The 21,140-nt window shown below is 32.9% G+C and overlaps 2 protein-coding genes and 1 pseudogene across 4 annotated transcripts in view; 2 read left to right on the top strand and 1 right to left on the bottom strand.

The window, feature by feature from the left end:
• Window positions 1-118: 118 nt before the first annotated feature.
• LOC108687376 (polyadenylate-binding protein-interacting protein 2) lies at window positions 119-12,221 on the bottom strand. Of its 3 annotated transcripts, none has more exons than XM_018193097.1 (4): window positions 12,146-12,221; window positions 1,389-1,598; window positions 1,124-1,315; window positions 119-774 (listed from the first exon to the last, which is right to left on the bottom strand). In XM_018193097.1, the coding sequence occupies exons 2-4, from the start codon at window positions 1,563-1,565 to the stop codon at window positions 667-669; spliced, it is 477 nt and encodes a 158-aa protein (XP_018048586.1). In that variant the 5' UTR covers window positions 1,566-1,598; window positions 12,146-12,221; the 3' UTR covers window positions 119-666. The 3 variants fall into 3 exon arrangements, with proteins under 3 accessions (XP_018048586.1, XP_018048584.1, XP_018048585.1); XM_018193095.1 differs by lacking the exon at window positions 12,146-12,221 and adding an exon at window positions 2,408-2,676; XM_018193096.1 differs by lacking the exon at window positions 12,146-12,221 and adding an exon at window positions 2,015-2,393.
• Window positions 3,354-3,918, top strand: LOC108687291 (annotated as a pseudogene).
• Window positions 3,853-21,140, top strand: part of LOC108687375 (BCL2/adenovirus E1B 19 kDa protein-interacting protein 3) — a 30,344-nt gene continuing 13,056 nt past the window's right edge. The window contains exons 1-2 of the mRNA XM_018193093.1: window positions 3,853-4,107; window positions 18,470-18,647. Of these exons, the coding sequence (XP_018048582.1) occupies window positions 4,065-4,107; window positions 18,470-18,647 (221 nt within the window). The 5' untranslated portion in view covers window positions 3,853-4,064. The remainder of the gene's footprint in view (window positions 4,108-18,469; window positions 18,648-21,140) is intronic.

Genomic DNA, 21,140 nt, shown 5'->3' with positions numbered 1-21,140 from the left:
TATATATACATATATATTATATATATTATATATAAGATATGAACATAATTTACAGAATAATATATGTATATCTATATTCCTGTTCATATACATATTTCATAAACTTATGAAAGTCCTTTCCTTAACCATGCAGTGCATTTTGTTCCCTCTATTCAGTTTAACTTGAACAGTGGGTTATTTCCGTAAACGTACATGATTGATTTCAATTTATACAAATTATACAAAGATTGAAAATGCTAAAAACATGTGCCTCCGCGAGAAACGATTCTCAATGTAGATGGCATCGAACAAGAGATGCAAATTGCAAATTTGTTTTAACGAGTGATTTGTAAAAGCGATCGTTCTTTAGTATTTTGGCAAAAAAATAATTGTCCCACATGATACACGTGAACGTGTTTCTTGTCTATAAAAGTTTCGGGATACCGCGTTATCGTTCCATCTAATTGTGTAACTGATGCTTCGGATGACGCGCATAATTACATGCACAACTCGCGCCCTTTATCTCTCTCTTTGTACCTACAGTCACAGTCATTGAACACCTAACACGATGATCCATTTAATACGACTGTCGGATTGGAAATAGTAAATTCTAATCATTACGTGTAGCCCGATTTTATACGTGACTTAAATAGAGAACGGACAAGAGAGAAAACACATAGAAGATTTCTACGATGGTTCTGTAGTGACTGTGGTTTCTGATGATGTACTTACAGGTGATACCACAGTCGATTTGCACGCTGGAATAAATTCAGCTGCATCTGGATTTAGCGTGCTCTGGAAATTCACATGTACAAGCGGCAATTGTTAATTAAAAGTTTAAATAAAGAATCTTTCTCTCTCTCTCTCTCTCTCTCTCTCTCTCTCTCTCTCTCTCTCTCTCTCTTTCTCTCATTAAAGCATAATGTGCTCTTTGTTTTCTGTTTCTTGCTTTTTTTCCTCTTTGCGATTGTTTTATTGACAATTATGTTTCCCATCTCTTTCAAAGTTTGTCAAGTTTTTATTAGACAACAGAAAACAAAGAAATTAGAGGTAAAATAGTAAAAAATAATAAAAAAACAAGAAACAGAAGGCAAAAACACAATGTAGAATAGACTTAAAAGAAGAGAAACATTTCTTCAGGTACCTGCTTGGCGAGATCATCTTGCATCCTCAGACTGCTTAGTTGTTGACAAAGTTCAGCAGCATTATTGTCGGAAGTGCCAGTAGCCGTGGACCAAGCAGTAGAACTCATATTTCTTTGATGTTGCCTCTCTTCTTCTAGCATCGCTTCTAAGCACTCTTCCATCAATTCTTCCTCTTCCAGTTGTTGGAGCACCTGACGCCGATAGAAACGTCGAGTGCAGAATAAAAAATAACTGTGAGAAGCTTTATATCTATAAATAAGGTACCTGCTTATCAAACTCCTCTTCATTTTCCATCCAGAGGTACTCTGAGAAATCACCATCGCCTATCGCTTGCACCTCAGCCTCCGTGTCGCTGTTGTTGTCCACATAGGAAGTGATGCCTGTCTCTTGTCCGTAATAAGTCCCGTTTCCAGACCCGCCGTTTGGGATCTTCATTTTCATAGCCAGTATGTGAACGATGTGTCTGCTGATTACCTATAAATTCTTGTTATCAGCGTCTCACTCCGCTCAACATCGTCGTCAAAGATAACATCAAGAAACTTAAAAACAATTTTATTGACACACGGAGCCGCCGTGTTTCTATCGACAGCCGCTCAGAAATAAATAAACAGTTCAGATAGTGTTGAAATGTGATTCTCCAAACGAACACTCCGCTTGTAAACAAGATACTCCCTCGAATGGTCAATTTCGATTATGCTCCCACCGGTCCTTTGACGGGCGGAGGGCTCGAGGCGACGTCAGGCGAGAGTGCCGCGCGCAACCTCGAGCCGGGACGCGGAGGAGCTTTGGGTTAACAAATCGCGAATTCTCGAACTCTCGCACATATGGAAACGGTGACCCACCGATCCGGCTTTTCTAGCGATTCTTTATTACCCCCCCGGAGTGTTTACCTGAAATTTGGCGGCCCGGCGGCCGAGACAGTTCGATGTCGCTCGCTCTCTCTCTCTCTCTCTCTCTCTCTCTCTCTCTCTCTCCCTCGCTCCTCTCGCTAACGGCACATAGCGAGAACGCACGGCGCGAGAATCGTCCTAGTCACTTGACAGATGAGGTCGCACGGGCGACCATATTTGCGAGCGCGTATCGTACTCGTATCGTATCGAAATCGGACGGATTGGCGCGTCTCTCTCGTGCTCTCGCTTTCTTCTCTCTGTCTATCTTTCTCTCGCTCTCTCGTTCCCCTTATTGTTTATCGAACGACGGTTGGCCCGGATTACCCTCCCAAGGAGTAACAGGGAGACGGTCCCGTTTTCCCTATCGAACTTGATCACGCACGCGGAACGTACCTTCTTCTGTGATAAAAGGGTTCTCGGATTCGCTCTACGTCCTTCGTTCACCTTCCCGTCGATCGTTTGTGGTCGTTACGCGAAATATGCGCGTGATTTACGCAGTTCACGGACACGTACCGAAATACGTGTCGTTCAACGCAAATTAGCGATCGCACAGTGCTGCCACCGGCGTTGTTGTTAAAATCCACAGCGGGAGCGCTGGTAAAACTCCGATTACTCCGAATTTTCACCAGTGGACCGCCTATCGCGGATGTTCGGATACTTCTCTTTCGAGAGTCCCGAGGATTATGTCGCGAGAGATGACGAAATCGCTGAGGAACGTCTGTCGATAAATCGGAAACGCGAGGCTACTTGCTTCGCGAAAAATAAAAATATTCCGCCGGTGTCTTAATTTTATCGATTTTGACATTATAATTATGAATGAATTAGTGAAATAAAATTTAATTAAAAAATTGCACATAAAGATTTTGTAAAGGAAGAATTTTACTTTAAATTCTATGTAATAAATAAATATATTTAAATTAATATAGTAATATATTTAAAGTATAAGTAGTATAGTAATATATTTAAATTAAATATAATTATTTATTCAAAAATCACATTTTTAAATAATTAGAAATAGGATATGTTAGAAATATAATATTATTATAAATTGCATTAGCCACTAATCATTTGTGTTTATTAATTAGGTGATGTATATATATATTTAAATATTTATTGTACATATAACATCTACTGTCTATAGCATTGTCTATTTATTGCTACTTGCCTATATATTAGGTGTAGTAAAAAGAAATCCATTATTTTTCCATTCAATTTCATGCAAAAATAATGGATTTCTTTTTACTACACCTAATATACCATTATCTCTCTCATATATTCGATAGAGTTATTATTACCACTATTTTCGCAATGTAGAGTAATCCAATTGTAATGCTAATTATATAGCCGTACAACGAACGATGAGAGGAAAATAGATACGAAGTTATTGTGGCGCCTTTATCCCCGACAGATGTCGGCCCCGACGACAAATCGCAAATGATCGAAGCGATCGCGAATCATCGCGTCGCTCGGAGGAATTCCTCCTTTTTTTTCCATTTTCTTTTTTTTACGCGGGAGGGGAATGACACGACGTTTATTTCTCGAAAGTACGCGCGGCGATGAGTCGCGCGACGCCGACAGCCGACCGGCCGAGACGGCGCGCAGGTTGACGCAGGTTGACGCACGTAGTGCCGAGTGCATCGCATCACGCTGACCACGCACGCGAATCGTCACGTCGACTCACACGGTCTATTTACACCGCGGCGCGACGTGATTGGCTCGACTCCGAAGTGGAGACGGCTGGAGACGGCTGGCGCAACTGACACATGCGCGTGCCGACGTGCGTCAAAACAAAGCACGGCAGCGCTGCCCTCCCGGCAGCATTTTATCGCGATTGTCCGTAGCGGCAGGTTGCGTTGTATCGTTGCTCGAGTCGAGTTGTAGCGTCGTCAGCGTCCTGTCGCGCACATATACTATATTATACTATACGTTTACGTGCGTTTCTGGCGTCTCGTTTCTGGTGCTCGCTCGCCCCTTAGCTCCGTTTCTTTCTATTTCCTCATCGCGAGCGATTACACTCCAACGAGTGCCATACACGGCGCATCGTACGGCGATGTCGTCCTCGGCGAAGTACACGTCGGACGAGCAGCTGAGCGGTAAGTAAAGCGCAAAAAGTTAAAAAAACCATACGCGCCGCACCGATCATCTACACGTCAGACGCGACGGCCATTTCGCGCGATGTGCGTGTCCGCCCACCCGCCCGCCCGCCTGCCTCTTGTCCTCCTTCACTTCCTGTAAAGCGTAAACAAACGTACTTCATCGCCGATGTTGCTCCGTTCGTTTTTCTGGAGCGTTAACGTCGAGAAGAAGCGACTATCAGATTCGATTGATGTCTCGCTGCCGTTCAATGACATCCTTGGAGAACAATTGTTCCTCCGATAAATTTTCACTTTCGTTATCTGACGATCTTGGCGCGTCTCCGATAATCGGAGCAATCCGTTGGATCCGAAATAAATTGGCGCGACGCGACGCCACGCGTCGCGGCGCAGTTTTGGCGCCATTTCGGGCCTACTTTCAACGCGCCGCGTCGCGCCCGGTGCAAGATTCAATTTTTCATGTCTCGCGCGCGCAAATCGATACTTCATACCCCGGCCGGAGCTTCGCGTGAAGTTGCACGGGGAGCGAGACGAAGCGGACCAAGCGAAATACGCCGGATTTGTAAAGTCCCGTCACGCGCTTCTCGTGGAAGTAACAATGCCTGCTGCCTCTCGATACCTTCAGTTTTTTTCTTATTTCATTTAATTTTTTTGTTTTTTTACATTCTACATTCTCGATACGCTATTTTCTTCTAGTTTTTTTTTTTTTTTAAGAAGTATCCCTCTCGACATCTAGAATCTGATTTTTTTTAATTCTATGAAATTCTTTTGTACATTTTATATTTTCGATACATTCGATATACGCTTTTCTATATTTAGATTTTTATCTTCGGTTATTTTTTGATTATTTTTTTTTTTAATAAAGTGTTACGGAATTTCATTATTTTCTTTATAGTATTATAGAATGTTTTGCTCCCAAGTAAATAAATGCAAATATCTTTTATTGTATATCCGCTTCCTTTGATATACGTATAAACAGATTATAGATAAAATATTTGTGGTTAGCAATGCGATTTAATCGTGTTATATTTATTCGGAAATAAAAATAGCACGGACATTTACGGAAATGTTCAATAATAACTATTATATTTGTAAATCAAAGACTTAATTACTTTCTATGCATTATTTCCGTTTTTTCTTCCGCATTTGCTGAATAAAATAAGATAAGATAAGAGAACGTTTCAATATATATGTGTCAAAGGAGTCGTGAATTATCAATGATTATTTTATCAAGAATTTAAGAGAAATGACTTGTGCGTGAAAAAAAATATTAAATTTTAATAAATATTTATTTGAATAGTAAACTAAACATTTACTTACAGTAAATAAATATTTACTCCAGAAAAAAATAATTGTTAAATCAAATTAATAGTTCTTGCAAGGGAAAAACGATTTTGTTAAAATATTTAAAAATATACGAATTTCGAACATGATGAGCAGAAAGTTTTAACATTCTAGCAATTAGTTTGAGGATCCTATATAATTTGTTCGATTTAACGAAGTTATATTTAAATTTGAATCTAGCTAAATTTTTACATACTTTAGCAAAATGACCTTTCTATGTCCAAATAAATATATTTTTAGATTTAATAAACATTTATTTTGTACTTGATTGAATTAAAAGAAAAAGAAACTTGATAACAAACTCGCAAAATTAATTCCATAGTCAAAATTGCGCGCTTCGCGCGAAAAAATTTTCGTAGAACCTGCCAATATTTTTTACAATTTTTACACAGTCTCGTAATATGGTTTTATAATTTCCTCAGGAAACTTTAGACTGCGAGAAAGCCGATATTTCTGTGGTTATCCTTTTACAGTAAAAGAGGCTCTATTATAATATTTCATAAAACATGCTGGTAATAATAAAAAAATGCGAGACTTTGTAAATAACTTTATCATTTTTGTAATGATTTCTATAAGAAATAATTTATTCAATACGTTCTCTTCATAGTCTTTGTTCTGCTCCCCTAATTAAATTTCAAACCGTAATTGCTAAGATTATTATTATATGCCGAGATTACTGAGATAATAAAATCTTTACATTTCTTAATTAAATTTTATCTGCGCTTTTGTTTATAAAATCTTTTAATTGTATCTTTTAAGTCGAATTATGTAGAGAGCTCATTTTACCAATTAATTTTAAATTGTTTCGTTACTCACTTTGCCATGTGAATCTCACGTACGAAAGCCACTTGAATCGGCACGCGTATATACTTTTACTACTGCAATCTTTATCTTTGTTTGTTTTGCAAAGTGTCGTCTGGTCGATAAAAGATTTCTTCGACGAAAAAAGACATAGGCACCTGTTTTCATCTTATGGTTGCATCGCGATCCTATCTGTTTCTTTTCCTATCTGTTTCTTCTCCACGACACGTGTCTTCTCTCGCTCGTGTTGAATTACAAGTCGTATCTTTTTAACGTTAACAATAGCAGGTGTCGTTCTCGGCGATATGAATCGCGAGATAAAATAATGTTTTGCAAAAAGTATTCGACGTTATAAAGACTGCAACGCTAAATTTATCCGCGGCTCGGATTACGGTCTCCAGTTTCCCTCGTCGTATTATGAGAAATTAGATACCGTTTCTGTAATTTCTGGATTTCTTTATTAACACTGTAAAGTAATTTTCATTTATTTTTTACTTCTGTGTAAACTTCTATTTTGCTTTTTGCACATGAGTTTATACTGAAAAAATACTAAATTTTAATAAATATTTGTTTGAATAATTTTAAGTAAATATTTATTAAATACAAATATATATTTATTTGATACAAAAACCATTTGATTTAACTATTATTTTTTAAAATAAATATTTTATTTATTTGCTGTAAGTAAATGTTTAGTTAGTACTATTCAAAGAAATATGCATTAAAATTTAGTAAATTTTAATTGCAATGCTGTTTTCGTGTAAACGTCTAATGGTATCTTCGATCACTGTATGATTTATTCACGTATATTCCGACTCCCGGAAATCATCCATAAATAGTTCGACCTATTAACATGATAAAGTATTTAATTCCAGAGGCAACCGAATAAATCTCGGAGTGAATAGCGAGTTATTTCAAAGCGAATTTAACAAAAAATCTTAATTGTTCTTCGGAGAACAGAAATGGAGTCGAAGAGAATGAAAATGTAAAACAGCTTATAAATTTTGTGCTATAAAAAAAGTGTTAATTTTTTGCTTCTTTTTTGGAATTGTTGCAATCATTTTTGATATTCTAAAAATAATCATCTTCTCTTTTGCCTTCTTCATCGACGCGAATAGAAATGGGTCAGTGTCCTGCGAACTCGCGTGGCCCGAGTGTTCTATTTAAATTGGACGAGCCCTAATGAATACGTCGCTCGGTCAAGATCAGGGTCGTATCTGTCACAATGAATATCGTCGTCACGTCTTTCTTGTCGTTAATTGAAATCGTATAATAGGATAATGTATTATGCGCAGCAGAACTAATAACATGAACAATGCTAGAACGTTCAATGTCACGCTTGATCGAAAAATAATGTTACAATACTTATTGGTGTCTAAACTATCGGAGCGATATCAGTTTAGATAATTTAGATATTGATAAGAAGATAATGTTACTTTGTGATCAAGAATGGCATTGTATGTTCTAGCGTTAAATTATCGATATTATTTCTGCGGTGCGTGTTAAATTTACTGATAAAAGAATTACACCCAATTTAAGTTATTTTTAACCATTTCTATTGGTTGTCATTGCTCCAATTCAATGTGTCGTTAATTTAACTGAAACAATGAAGTTGAACCATTGAACTAAAAAAAATGTAACTCACTTTGACTCAAGTTTAGTTTATGATTTACTAAATGTATACGTTAATCTCAAATTTAATTTATTAATTATTAAATGCATACATTAATATGATATTGTTTACTTTGAAACTACAATCATATAAATTAATGGATTGATTTACATTTTGATATACACGGGAATTATAAATAGCGAAATATTATTGAATTTAAGAGATTGAGTTATTATTCCTCCTGAAATCTAAGTAAATCTCGTAATTACAGCTCATACAATGAAATAATCGCAGAATTTCTGAACGATTTTAGAAAACAAAAAAATCTTGAAATTTATTTTTCTTTTCTGCACTCTTTGATTTGCAAAGTGTGATAAATAAGACTCGGTTTTTCTGATTTTTCATTATCTGATTAACTTGTTTTTTTAACTTAAACTTTTAACCTTAAACTTGATGATAATGTAAAAATTGTGTTTTTCTAGCTATGATTCATTAAACTAATAATAATTTTAATTGTAATTTTAAAAGTACAAAACACACATCATCAGTTAAATGATTAATCACATCTAGAAAAACACAATTTTTACATTATCATCAAGTTAAGTTTAAATCACGAATTAATCAGAAAACGAAAAACCGGGCCTAAATAAGTTTACGCGTTAATTACGTATTAATTACGTGATTAAAATGTGAAAATTAATTTAATCGAGAAATTAATATTATATATCGCAACATGAAGTAAATGCTTGGATACGCGATGTCTCCGAGATAACTAGTGCAAGAGAGAAACTGCGTTTCGGAAGAATGAGTCATCTTCGCGAGTTCGTTCCCATTCGCGGTAACGTGATACGCGATCCTTCACACGTCGTTCTAACAGATCTACGTGATCGTCCTCAGGGGCCTGGGACTCATCAGAGCGGCGTTGACCCGAAATCATGAGAACGTACTCAGGAGCCTACGTGACTCGGCTCACGCGAATACTCGGACACTCTCTCAAACAACTCGTCAAACCACTGACTTGGCAGAAATGTCCGAATTTCCATTGAATCGTTTTCGTCGAGCAATTTTCGACAAAAACTTTCGATAAATACACAAATGGATTTAAATATTAAGTATATACGCCAATATAATTCACTCGTCAATATCGGTGATTAAATTATATTATTGTATAAATAGATATTTTTAAATAGATAGATTAAAGTAAATTGTAATCATCGGTATCAGTCAGAAATTATCCATCTGATCATTATTTGCGATATTATTAAGATAAGTATTTATCTCGATTTTCCTTTATTCATTTATAATTTACTTATCGTCGTACAATAGAAGCAATTATTATTGACCGAGCAGTTATTATTGACTATTTCTGTTTTTAGATTGATATTATATTTTTTTATATAAAAGATAGAATTTTGAAATTCTTTGATTTTTCAATATTTGATTTTCAATATTTTTCAACTATTAGATATAGTTAAAAGAAATCCATTATTTTTCCATTCAATTTCATGCAAAAACAATGGATTTCTTTTTACTACACCTAATATATCCTTTATATTGATGAAATATTTAATTTTTCTTTATTTTTATAATGATTTATTCGTTTTAGTGAATAAAAAATCTTGAATACTTGTAGTATTAAAATGATTTATATATTGTCATCATTCGTTTCTATTAAAATCGCATCTCAAACACGATTGATACTAACACATGTATCGATAAATACTAAGTATTCACAGTTATAAATGGAGTCGACTTGAAAGCGCCGAACTTCAAATGTAATAAATTTGCACTTTGTACAATGTCTGTCGTCATAAATACAAGAATATTTAGGCACAGAGTAGTTCGCGCTCGCCTATTTGCATCTTTATCTGGCTGTCAAAAGGATGTTTAATTTAACGTACAGATAAGCGGTACATTCGTGATTATCGGCTGCGTGCACGCCTATGCACATGGTATACTAATCGAAATGACGGCAGACTGTCGAAAAGGGGAAGGTATCTATTTTTAGCCATAAGCTTCGCCGCCAGTCCTTAATCCGATTGATTGAGGCTACCCAGTAGCAATTTCACAGACGTAACACGTGGTAAACGTCTCTCAGATGCGATGCGATTTTGCGGAAATTTCCTCACGATCAGGCAGCACGTTTTTTATAACTTGCGGAAAAAGATAGATGAGAATTTGTACGCTTACTCATTTCATTAGCTAAGCGTATATAAAAGTATATAAAAGCGTTTAAAAAATTAAATGGATATTCCTTGTGCAGACTAGATGTGTTAAATATCGCGTGAAATATTTCCATTGTGTTTTTAATTAACTTTCATATTGTTGAGAATAAACGGCTATTAAAGCTTAAATAATGTTTAATTTGAAGCAAATTATATAATTATCTTTATCACTGAATAGTTTTTTAAATAATTTTTTAAAGTATGTATGACCACGTCAAATGTTTAAACAGGTTAAATACAGCGATGCTTCTACTTGCGGTTTGTTGTTGATACAATAGAGGCTTTTGCCAGACACGTTTACGCAAGAAGTGACAAAGCGTCGAAGATCAGCTTGCACATTCTGCGGTATCATGATACTCTTGTAGTGTCAACGCGTGCTGCCTTGACAAGCACGTGTTTGTTCATGTACTGTCAACTTATTGCTAGTTGGTGCAATATTGGCTGCGTTCAGCGGAGAAAGCAGCATTGCAACTGTTGTAAACTTTTGCAATATGATTGATTTATACATTTAGATCCAATGAGAAATTAAAGGCAGGACGAATCATATTAAAGAATTTTGCAACAGTTGCAAAATTATTTGCTGAACGCTACCATTGTTTTTTCTCTAATTGATAAGTGGTACTTTAGAGAGAAAGAGAAAGAGAAAGAGAGAGAGTACATACAGCTTTTCTAAATTCTTAAGCCATTTTACAATGTGCTTTTTGTTTTCTTTTTCTTGTTTTTTATCTTTTGCTTTTTTCTTCTTTGCAATCGTTTTATCAAAAATTGTTTAGCAACAATTTTTTGTTACGTATTTTTTGTTTCTTTCGAAGTTCGTTAATTTTTATCTCGGGCGATATAAAACAAAAACCAGATAAGAAGCAAAAAGACAAGATGTAAAAAATAACAAAAAGTAAGAAACAAGAAACAAAAAACACATTGTATATAAAAGCTTTAATCATATCTTGAGTATGGTACGAAAAATCATGACATTATGAAATATGTAATTTTTTAAATTAAGTTAAATTTTTCATAAATGTACTTCTGCTGTCGTTTTAATTAGATTATCAAGTAACGATTGTTTGACGAGTGATTGATAACACGTTACATTTATTGAGAAACAACAAAACCATCTTTCGTTCCACGCGAATAAATTCTGGATAAATGTTAAAAATATGCTGTTATTTTCATACTTGAGTTGAAATGGGCAGTGCGATTGAAAGTAACATATCAAGCTCACCGATTAATGGCCCGAATTAACGAAGTTTAAGCGACTGTTATCGTAAGTTAATTTATGAGGATAAATAATTGGTAAATGATGTGACTAGAAATCATGCAATGATGTGAAATAGCAAGATATCTTTAGAAATTGTAGCGATTTTTATATAGACAAAGTTGTATCGCGAGGTCAAATTGAAGCTAAACGCAGGAATGTGAGTTAACAAGCCATTAAAATACATTAATAATTAGTGTAACGTTTAAGACACCTGTTCACTCACCTGCTATCTTCTGTGACATCAGAAGCGAAAGTACACAACAAAAATTCTTGCAAATTATATTTGTATAGAAATATTTTTCAATAAAATATTACTTGCAATTGATACAATAGACTGAAAACTATCTTATTTATGAAATAAAGGCTCTCATACTGCAGATAATATTAAATTCATAACATGAAATTATATCCAATTTGAGTTTTTTTTAATCATTTCTATCAGATTGCCACCGTTTCTATTCTATATATCATTAATTTAACTAAAACAATGGAGTTAAATAATTTAACTCATAAAAATATATTAAATTTGACTCAAGTAATTTATTATTTATCAAATGCATACATGAATATGGACGCTGTTTATTTCGAAAATAATTAGAGAAATTAATTGATTTATATTTTGACACATAAAAGTTAAAAATATAAAATGTTATTTAACTCAAGACGTTACTTTAACAATATAGTGGTGAGGGAACAGAAGCCTTAACCTTTTATATATAAAACAATCAAGAAATGATAAAAAAATTAATGACGAGCATTATATTAATTTATGTTAATAAAATAAAATCTTTTTTTTCGTACTCCGAGACTCTAATCCTTGCATCTCTGAACGTGGCAGTCGGAAGTGTTTCACATGCACCTTTTATCACGGCTTGCCATCTTAACCGTCGCGTTAGATTTGCGTCTAGTGGGCGATTTATCTCGCGGATAGAAGCTCCGATTTGTCAGCGCTACCAAACGACGTAATCTGTCCACGTTGATTCGCACGAGATCGCCGCTGATCAAATAATGGCAATCGTCGAGTCTCTGAATAGGCACTCCGGTGCTTTGATTCCCGACGTCCATCGACGTTCGCAGACTGAATGCACAAAGTAGCGATAAGTGCGTTCGTTTGTTCGTAATCAAGCAAGAATTCTGCGCACGGTCACGATTAACTCATAGTTCGTAAATAATATGAGAGGATTATGCAAGTAAACGCGGTTTGCGCGGTAACGTATACCGAGTAAACAACGTTCCGCTTCGCGCGTCGACGCCGTCCGTTGCGAATCCGGATGGATTCAGACGTAACGAAAATGGCGGCGTAGGTTGCGAGTTGGCGTTTATGAACTGCGAATTTAAACGTGTGGAATTTTTTGTGGGATGTGATCCCGTACGATGCGAGAAAACGACAAAACGGAGACAAAACTGACGTGAGAAACAAGAGGTTCCCGCCATGTGTCGATTGTTTTTCTGTTAATGTGTACACATTATGTAACGTATATTAATAAATTAATGCTCAATGACATAACGTAAAATCATTTAAGGTTATTAAGTCCTGTTCCATCAATGTAGATTAATCTTGATTTTTTAATCTTGATTTAATTTTCATTTTAAATAACTTTTTCTAACTCTAAGAATTAAAAAAAGATAAATAATAAGTAAGGCAGAGATTAAAATTAAGTCTTACATAGATTAACTTTTCTTTTACACTTAAGCTCACTTAACTCAAATATAAATATTATATTTTTCTCATTTTAATTTGTAAAAAGGCTTTATAATTATAAATCAAATTACTAATATTAAGGAGCATTAAAGTCAAGGCTGATTCTTTTTGCAAAATTGTTTTTGTTATTTTTATTATTACGTAGTTGATTTAAGTTACAAACAAAATTTCTAACCTCTATAATTGAGTCATCTTCAGTATTGAAGAAATTATTAAAAATTTTAATGATTGCACATGCATTGTTTTAATGCTGAAGTTGACCCAATTAGAGGTCGAAATATTTGTAATTTAAATCAACTACACAATGTAATAACGAAACAAAAATTATTTTGCGAAAAGAATCAGCATTGACTTTAATATTTCTTAATATTAATAATTTGTATTTTTTTATGATTAATCACTAAATTAATTTGTAATAATAACTTTAAAGTTGCTACAAAATCATCAATTATTTATTAATTAATCATTAATATTTATTAATTAATAATCATAGCTATAAAAATACAATTTTTACATTATTAGGTTGAGACCAATCACGAGTTAACCAAAAATGAAAAATCCTGATAATATTTTTTCAGGATTGATCCTTGTCTGTGTATCTGACATCGCGTAATCAGGAATTCTTCACGTTCGATTTTTTGTCGCAATTCATCGGCGCATCTGGGAAATTAAACGGAACAAAATGTTAGTAATGTGCAACATAATTTTACATTCCGTTATATCTTGGTACGGTAACATCAAGTGACGAAGTATGTCTAAAGAATTTACGTTAAGCGATGCATGTCTTGCACATTTCGAACGATGTCAAGCGTTTATTAAGTCAACTTTTCCATTTTCCGATGACCTCGCTACGATCTAACATCGTGTACATTTATGGCGTTATCGCATGCATCTTTCCGAAGCGACTAATAATGCAAATTGACGTGTCGCATTCGACCTTCCTATCTACCTACTGCAGTGTTTACAATATACATAATCTTGCATATTCGAGCGAAATGATATCTACGGAAATGCTTTGTTTTTGAGAAAATTGTGTTTTCAAAATACTTTAACGAAAAAATATTCGTTATCTAAAATATTTAATAAATTATCTAAAAATAAAATTATCTAAAATATTTAAAGTATATACCGCGATCATATTATTTTCTTTGCTGAATAGTTAAAAAATAGTTAAAAAAATTAATCGAAACGTACATTTAAATGACCAATTATCAAATTTTTTTATAAAAAATATTTTGCATGGTTTAATATCAACAAAGGATCTTTTATTAAAATATTAGCGCACTGTCTACAATGTCGATTCTCACTAGCCTTATAATTTTTTCCTTTTTATCATATTTGAAAATATTCATGATCGGTGCGCTTATAACATGATAGATAATTATTTCATTCTAATAAACAGATGAATATCATCGCAATATTTCTGCATTCTTCTTGAAAAAAATCTTATAAATTTGATTTACAATCTTAATGAATTATAGATTTATAATCGGTTCTTATTTTAAAACCATCTTAATGTCTTAAGATATTAAAACGATATGATTGACTTATGATATTTTAAGGCTGTATTTAAAACAGTCTTAAATATATAAGAACCAACCATATATGAATACCAGCCATAGAACGCCGCGTGCATAGTAACTATTAATTTTTACAATTCACATCCTTGCAAGAGCATTAATCACATGCGTGCCTACATATAGTCGATTATTCATTCCGGAGTCAAGAGATCGCGTGATAAACCCAGTATGTCGTAAATTTTCAGAAGTTCGTGTGTAACATAACGAATTTATTGTTTGGTCTTTCATGATATTTATATCGGTAACGAGAACATTAATCTCGCATATAGAAAAACAATATTAGATCGACATAATTTATTTTTACCTGCAATTATTTGGAATAATTGCACTGTACGAGAGAGCGAATTTTCTTTTCTTTTCGCAGAATGCCAGTCTCGAGGGTATTTTAAAACCATGTTTATGCTGTGATGTCGACGCATTCAATTAGACGAAAGTGCAAACGTGACTAACGACGGTTTACGACAGAATAGGTGAACGAACTTGAAGTAAACCCGCCCGGATGATTTGTACGGTTAGAAGAGCGGAAGAGCTGTGGTCATCGCGCCATGTTAATATCGCACGTGCATAACACGTGACGCGTAACGACCCGCGTGAACATCACGACGATTTATGGTGACTGACAAACCGATTGTCCCAATCGACTAATCTGTTTTTATCTTCCCTTCGTCCTGTCAATTCTCGTGATACATTAGAAATTTGCTTACGCAATCGATAAGAACTTGAATATGATGGATAGGAGATTTGATCATTAACTAATTGTGATTAATCTTTTTATTCGATTTTTTGTTGTATGTTTTATTAATATAAACATCTCGAGGTCAAAAATTTAAAATAAAAGTGTCGCGTGTTTTAGAGTACGTAACGCGTTGCGTTGCCGAGAAAATCAGGAGTGCAGAACGTGAACTCTGTTGATCAATGATAACGTATATTTGCAGATATTAATTGAATTATAGAGAATGAAACTTGTTTACAAAAATCTCGTTTATTAATTGTTTCTACGACGAAGAAGACTTGCAAGTTGAAAATTAAGTAAGATAAAAATATAGCGCGATCATTTCATAATTATGCAAGGAATAAGGCGCATTGAAGCGAGGAATATAAATTCACGTCCGTTATGTTATTAACAAATCTATCCTCATAACGATGGTAGATGAACCCGAGATTTCATGGTGATGAGATCATTCTCGTGATTATACTGGAGCTTGAAAGCGCAGATATTTATCATACCATTTACCACACTATTTGTGAACTTTAACAAATTGTATGTTATGAGTAGCTTAAATTCTCATAAAAATAATTACATAAAATTAACTCGTTTGACGTAATAATTTTTTATTACAATAACATTAGTGCAGTACAATTTAATGAAATTAATTATAAATAAAATAAAATAAAATTAATATAAAATTTCGTAAAATTGTTATTATTTAAAATTTAATCTTATTTATTTATTCACTATTCAATTTTATAAACGTTATCTTTTTTATTTTCTAATAATACGTTTTACATATTTTATTTTATACTTTTTTTATTCTTATTTAAGATGAACAATTACAATCTCGTGAATTTTCATAGTAAAATGAAGTGGTGGAAACTATAAGATTTGAAAATAAAAAAGTCTATCCCTAGACATAGATATGTCTCATGATCTATATCGTTCATATACAATCGAACTTCCTTTTATTTAGTTCCAATTAAAGCGGAATATTGATAGCAGAGTTTTCTTGTTCTTTCTCACACACATACAAAAAAAAGTTTTTCTCAAGATTCTTGTATATTTTGTTTAAATAGCTTTATCATTAAATAAATCTTCCCTTATTCGATTATACAGCTATAGATGGTATCGATAATTCTGTATTGTGTTACTTAGTATTCCAATCAGCTTATTGCATAAAAGTTAAGAGTTGCATATTTATGTGATAATTTACAAATTGCGAAGTACGATTCTTTGTTATTTCCAAATTAGCAAAAGATTTGTATCATTAAAAGATGCATAATTTTGTATTATTTATCATTGTTCGATTATACAGCCTATAGATAGTATCGATAATTCTGTTACTTTGATTGTGTTATTTAGTATTCCAATGAGCTTGTTGCACAGAAGTTAAGAGTTGCATATTTATGTGACAATTTGCAAATTGCGAAATACGATTCTATGTTATTTCTAAATTAACAAAAGATTTGTATCATCAAAAGATGTATAATTTTGTATTTATTTATCATTATATCATTATTAATCAAGATAATTATTCTTATGGTCCAAATCTGATAATTCATTTGATTTACATTTGGCATAACACTTGATTAATTAACTTTGATTAATTAACAAACTCATAGATTTTAGTTTTATCAAATATACAATGTAAAAATTAATATTGATCTTGTTTGATTTTATAGTGAGATGGTTATCTTGATAAATCATTACTCGTCATTTATAACTATTTCTTTTGTAATGCATGCTAAGTGTTTTATTAGCATACAGTGGAAAGAATGAAATTTTTCTGCCAAAATAGTCATTTTAAAATAAATGCGTCGGAGATATTATTTGTATATCGTATTTATTTATATACATCGAAGAGACGAGTCTGTCCTTGAAAAACCGTTAATGTAAATACGTGCATATTTTTATCTGTTAAATGTATAAGTGTGTACAAAGCGAATCACGTTATGAATGTATAAAACCATGTATATAAAAATGATCGTGAAATATGATACAACATAAACGTGAAAGAACATGACATTTAATGGTATATTTATTTTAAAAAATAATTTTCTTTGAATGCAATGATTTTTTAGATGTAATAATTATTTTCGAAATTGTAATAATTTAATATTTATATAATAATAATTTTAATTTATCCACTTTGAAATATTAAATTTTTTCTTCTATGTTTTTGATAATTTTATTTGCAAAGATTAATACTATACATATACGATGAAAATTGATGTAAAAATTGACATTATATTATTTACAAGAAAAGAATATGAAATTTCCCTTCAACTTGACCTCGTGGGGTTAACGTGATCGATATGGTGGCTGTTGTTGCTATTTTTAAAGACATTATAGTGTGTCATCGCGTATGTCGTTCAACGACATTCATTCTTCATACAATATGCACCGAATATAACATCAGCGTGTTAAAATTTAAAAGCACTTTAAAAATATTAGAAACAACATTACATAACATTTAACATTAAAATATTTTAATTAGTACATTAAAATTATAATATTTTAATTAGTACATTAAAATTAGTAATTAAAATTGAAAAATTACGATACATGCAGTGTTCATTAAATTTCGTTTCATTAAATTTTGCTAAAAAGCTATGGATTTCAATTTCATCAAGGGTTTTTTTAATACAGAAATAGGATAGCTGCTTCTGTTAGTATTTATTGTAATAATAAATTTTATTATTTCTGGAAGGAAATTGAAAAATTACATATTATGATGGAGTCTCATTAAATTTTCACTAAAGATATATAAATTCAATTTCAATTTCATTAAAGGTCTTTTCAATTCAGAAAGAAACGAGATCCTTCTTTTTAGTACTGATTACTGTAATAACAAATTTTATTATTTCTGTAAGAAATTTGCTCATGACAATGCGAGTAAAATATAATTGAGTAATTTATTCAGTAAATAAAATTACTGTTGCTAGTTGTTATTCATTCTTTTTTTATCGTTTCTAGGAGATAAAATTTTCCTCGCGTGCGGAAACAATGTATTATTATCGAAGGACACTGAAAAGTGGCTGCTGCGCGAATTGCCGGAACTATTGTAAAAGCTCATGGAATTGAATAAGCATTCAACAGAGAATAACAATTTTTTTCTATCTGCGCAGAATCCTGGGTGGAGTTGGTGCCGGACCCGCCGCTGGCGACCCGGACAACGCCGACGCCGTTTAGCATTACCGGCGAACGTGAATACCTGCGACTTCTCAGAGAAGCACAGAGAGATTCTACACATTCATCCGCGAAGCATTCCCTGGCGTCTTCGCGCCGGGACACTCCGAGGGACAGGTAAGACTTTATTTTCCGGATTTTTTATCTTCCAAGTGAGTTGGCGACGTCTCGCCGAAAATCGCGTGGGACACATAACTTTTCGATACTTTAAGAACTAGAAAGTAAGCGATTTCAGAGTAAGATACCGCTTTTCGAGAAGTTTGGAAAAATCTTTTCGATCGTTGATTTGTCAGAAATCGAATTAAGATTTTCGGAAATTACGACGATTAAACTTGGACAGTTCTAACCAAAGTTCTAACTTTCTGCAAAGTTTATACAGCCATAGTACATAAAAAAAATTAAATAATAAGATTTAAACAGTAAAAAAAATCAATAGATTTGTTACTGTTTACGTTATGATATCTACTTACTTTACGATATCTGATCGTGATTGCTTGAATTGTAATGCTTCAATTTTTGTGTGCCATGGCCTTTAAAGTACCCTTCATGCTGATATTCAACTAATTTTTAGCGTCAAAATAGATCGTATAATAAAAATTGATGAATATCAAACGTCACTTTTGACCTATTTGGCGTTAAAAATGAACGTTGAGTATCAGCATGAAAAGGTACTTTATACACCAAACAGAGCCAAGCACGTGGGGATTCGAAAGATGCTTTGAAACAGTATAAAGCCAACTCTTATAATCTCCAGACAGTTTGAAGACTCGGCCAACAAAGCCGGCCATTCAACTATATACCTATATTCACGCAAGTTCTCGGTGCGCAAAAGACGACGTTTCCCCTCACATATCCTGCATGAGTATAATGAGAGAAAACGTTTGCTTCCGTTCCCTTTCCTTCTTGAGAAGGACTTCGGAGTAAGAAAAGAAGCGTCGTGACTCAGAGGCGAGGAATGACGATCCGTACACATGGAGAACTATTTTTTTTTTTTTTTCGTCGCTTCATCATCAAGCGTTAGGGTGTGGCTCAAGGTCATGTAGATAAAAGCTGTAGAAGGCGAGTACCCTACTGAGTACATTATAATTTCGCTTAGCGAATTGCGAATTATATACATAGAAATAACTTTAGAATAAAAATTCAAAATTCAAAATAACTGAAAGAATAATTCCTTATTTTTTGAATTTTATGATGCACAGCTAATTGAAAGCAAAAATTCATACTATTTTTTTAGAGCAAACTTTTCATAAATTCGAGCAGAATTTAGTCGATATATAATTATTATAATTACTACATTGTTACCTGCACTTTTAAATTGATTTTAAACAATGCGTTAAATTAATTTTCAGTCGTGGCGCAATAATCGTAGCAATGTTGTGATCATGTCGCAATAATCGTAGCAATGTCGCATATCGCTCGTAAACAAAGTTATAGTTACAAGTAAACATTTATATTTTTACTTTTGCTGTTTAGACGGCTGAATTAACATATGGCTCTTAACTTAAAATAACGTCATTGAGAGACCCGCGTAAATATCTTGGCAGGAGAACAACTAATATGCGTTTGTATGCTTTGTTGCTGACAAAGGAATGTAATTCGATATCTCTATGCACAGATCTATTAAAAGTATTGATCTATTAAAAGTATTAGTTGCTGATTCTTTGACACAAAAAAATTTTTAATGATTTGATTTGCGAGAAATATTATACACAGTATTCAATCGCGTCATAATAAAAAACATTGATCTGTAGTCATCGTGTATATGCTTTGTGTTTGTATGTGTTTCTCTAACAATAAGTAATATTATCTCGAGCATAAAAATCACGACTGTTATTAACAATACCTGCACAACAATGAATATCCAGTTCAATCTCGAGATATTCTGCGGTATGTAATGTCGTGCATATTGAATTATTTAATCCGCTTTATGCTTAGGTCTATTAATGTAAATTAATTTTAATCTCTCTTTAATTTATTTTTTATCCTTTTCCAATTAATTTAAAATTAAAAACAGATTAAAAGTAAATTAAGTCTAGATTAAAGTTAATCTACATTAATAGAAGTAGTGTATCTAGAAGAAAGTTAATCTACATTATTTACTGCGTCGTCTATACACTCGGCATTATCACTCGTTTTCTTTGTGAACAAATTTTGAAGAAGAAAATTAGCGTAAGCTATTTAACAAGTTTGACAAACGACACGAATATGATAGTTATTAACGTTTTAACACAGGGAAATAAATATAAATTTATTAAATATCATTCTTAACGAAAAATTTTATCATTATTATGCATGAATTAATAAATTTTGATTTTTTAAAAAGGTAAAAAATTATAAAAAATTAATTTTTACATAAATATACACTGTCAGAAATGTAACCACGAGCTTCCTTTTATGTAAATAAAACTTGTGGTTATGAAATTAAAAGTAATAGTCTAACTGAAAATTAAGTTATAGTAGTTACTTAAATGTAATGAACGTACATTAAATTTCATGTACACGCAGATATATTTTTCAGTTATAAATAATTAAAAAATTTTTAACAGTATACACACACATACACACACATACACACACACACACACACACACACACACACACACACACACA

This window comes from Atta colombica, unplaced genomic scaffold (assembly GCF_001594045.1).
Source record: "Atta colombica isolate Treedump-2 unplaced genomic scaffold, Acol1.0 scaffold205, whole genome shotgun sequence".
Classification (NCBI taxonomy): Eukaryota; Metazoa; Arthropoda; class Insecta; order Hymenoptera; family Formicidae; genus Atta; species Atta colombica.
This window is presented reverse-complemented; position numbering and strand designations above follow the sequence as displayed.

Excerpts from the sequence above, each read along its gene's own strand:
- LOC108687376 (XM_018193097.1), bottom strand. The coding sequence starts at position 1,565 with ATGAAAATGAAGATCCCAAACGGCGGGTCTGGAAACGGGACTTATTAC. Across the intron at positions 1,316-1,388 it reads AAGAGGAGTTTGATAAGCAG|GTGCTCCAACAACTGGAAGA; the intron begins GTACCTTATTTA and ends TATCGGCGTCAG. Across the intron at positions 775-1,123 it reads AAGATGATCTCGCCAAGCAG|AGCACGCTAAATCCAGATGC; the intron begins GTACCTGAAGAA and ends GTGAATTTCCAG.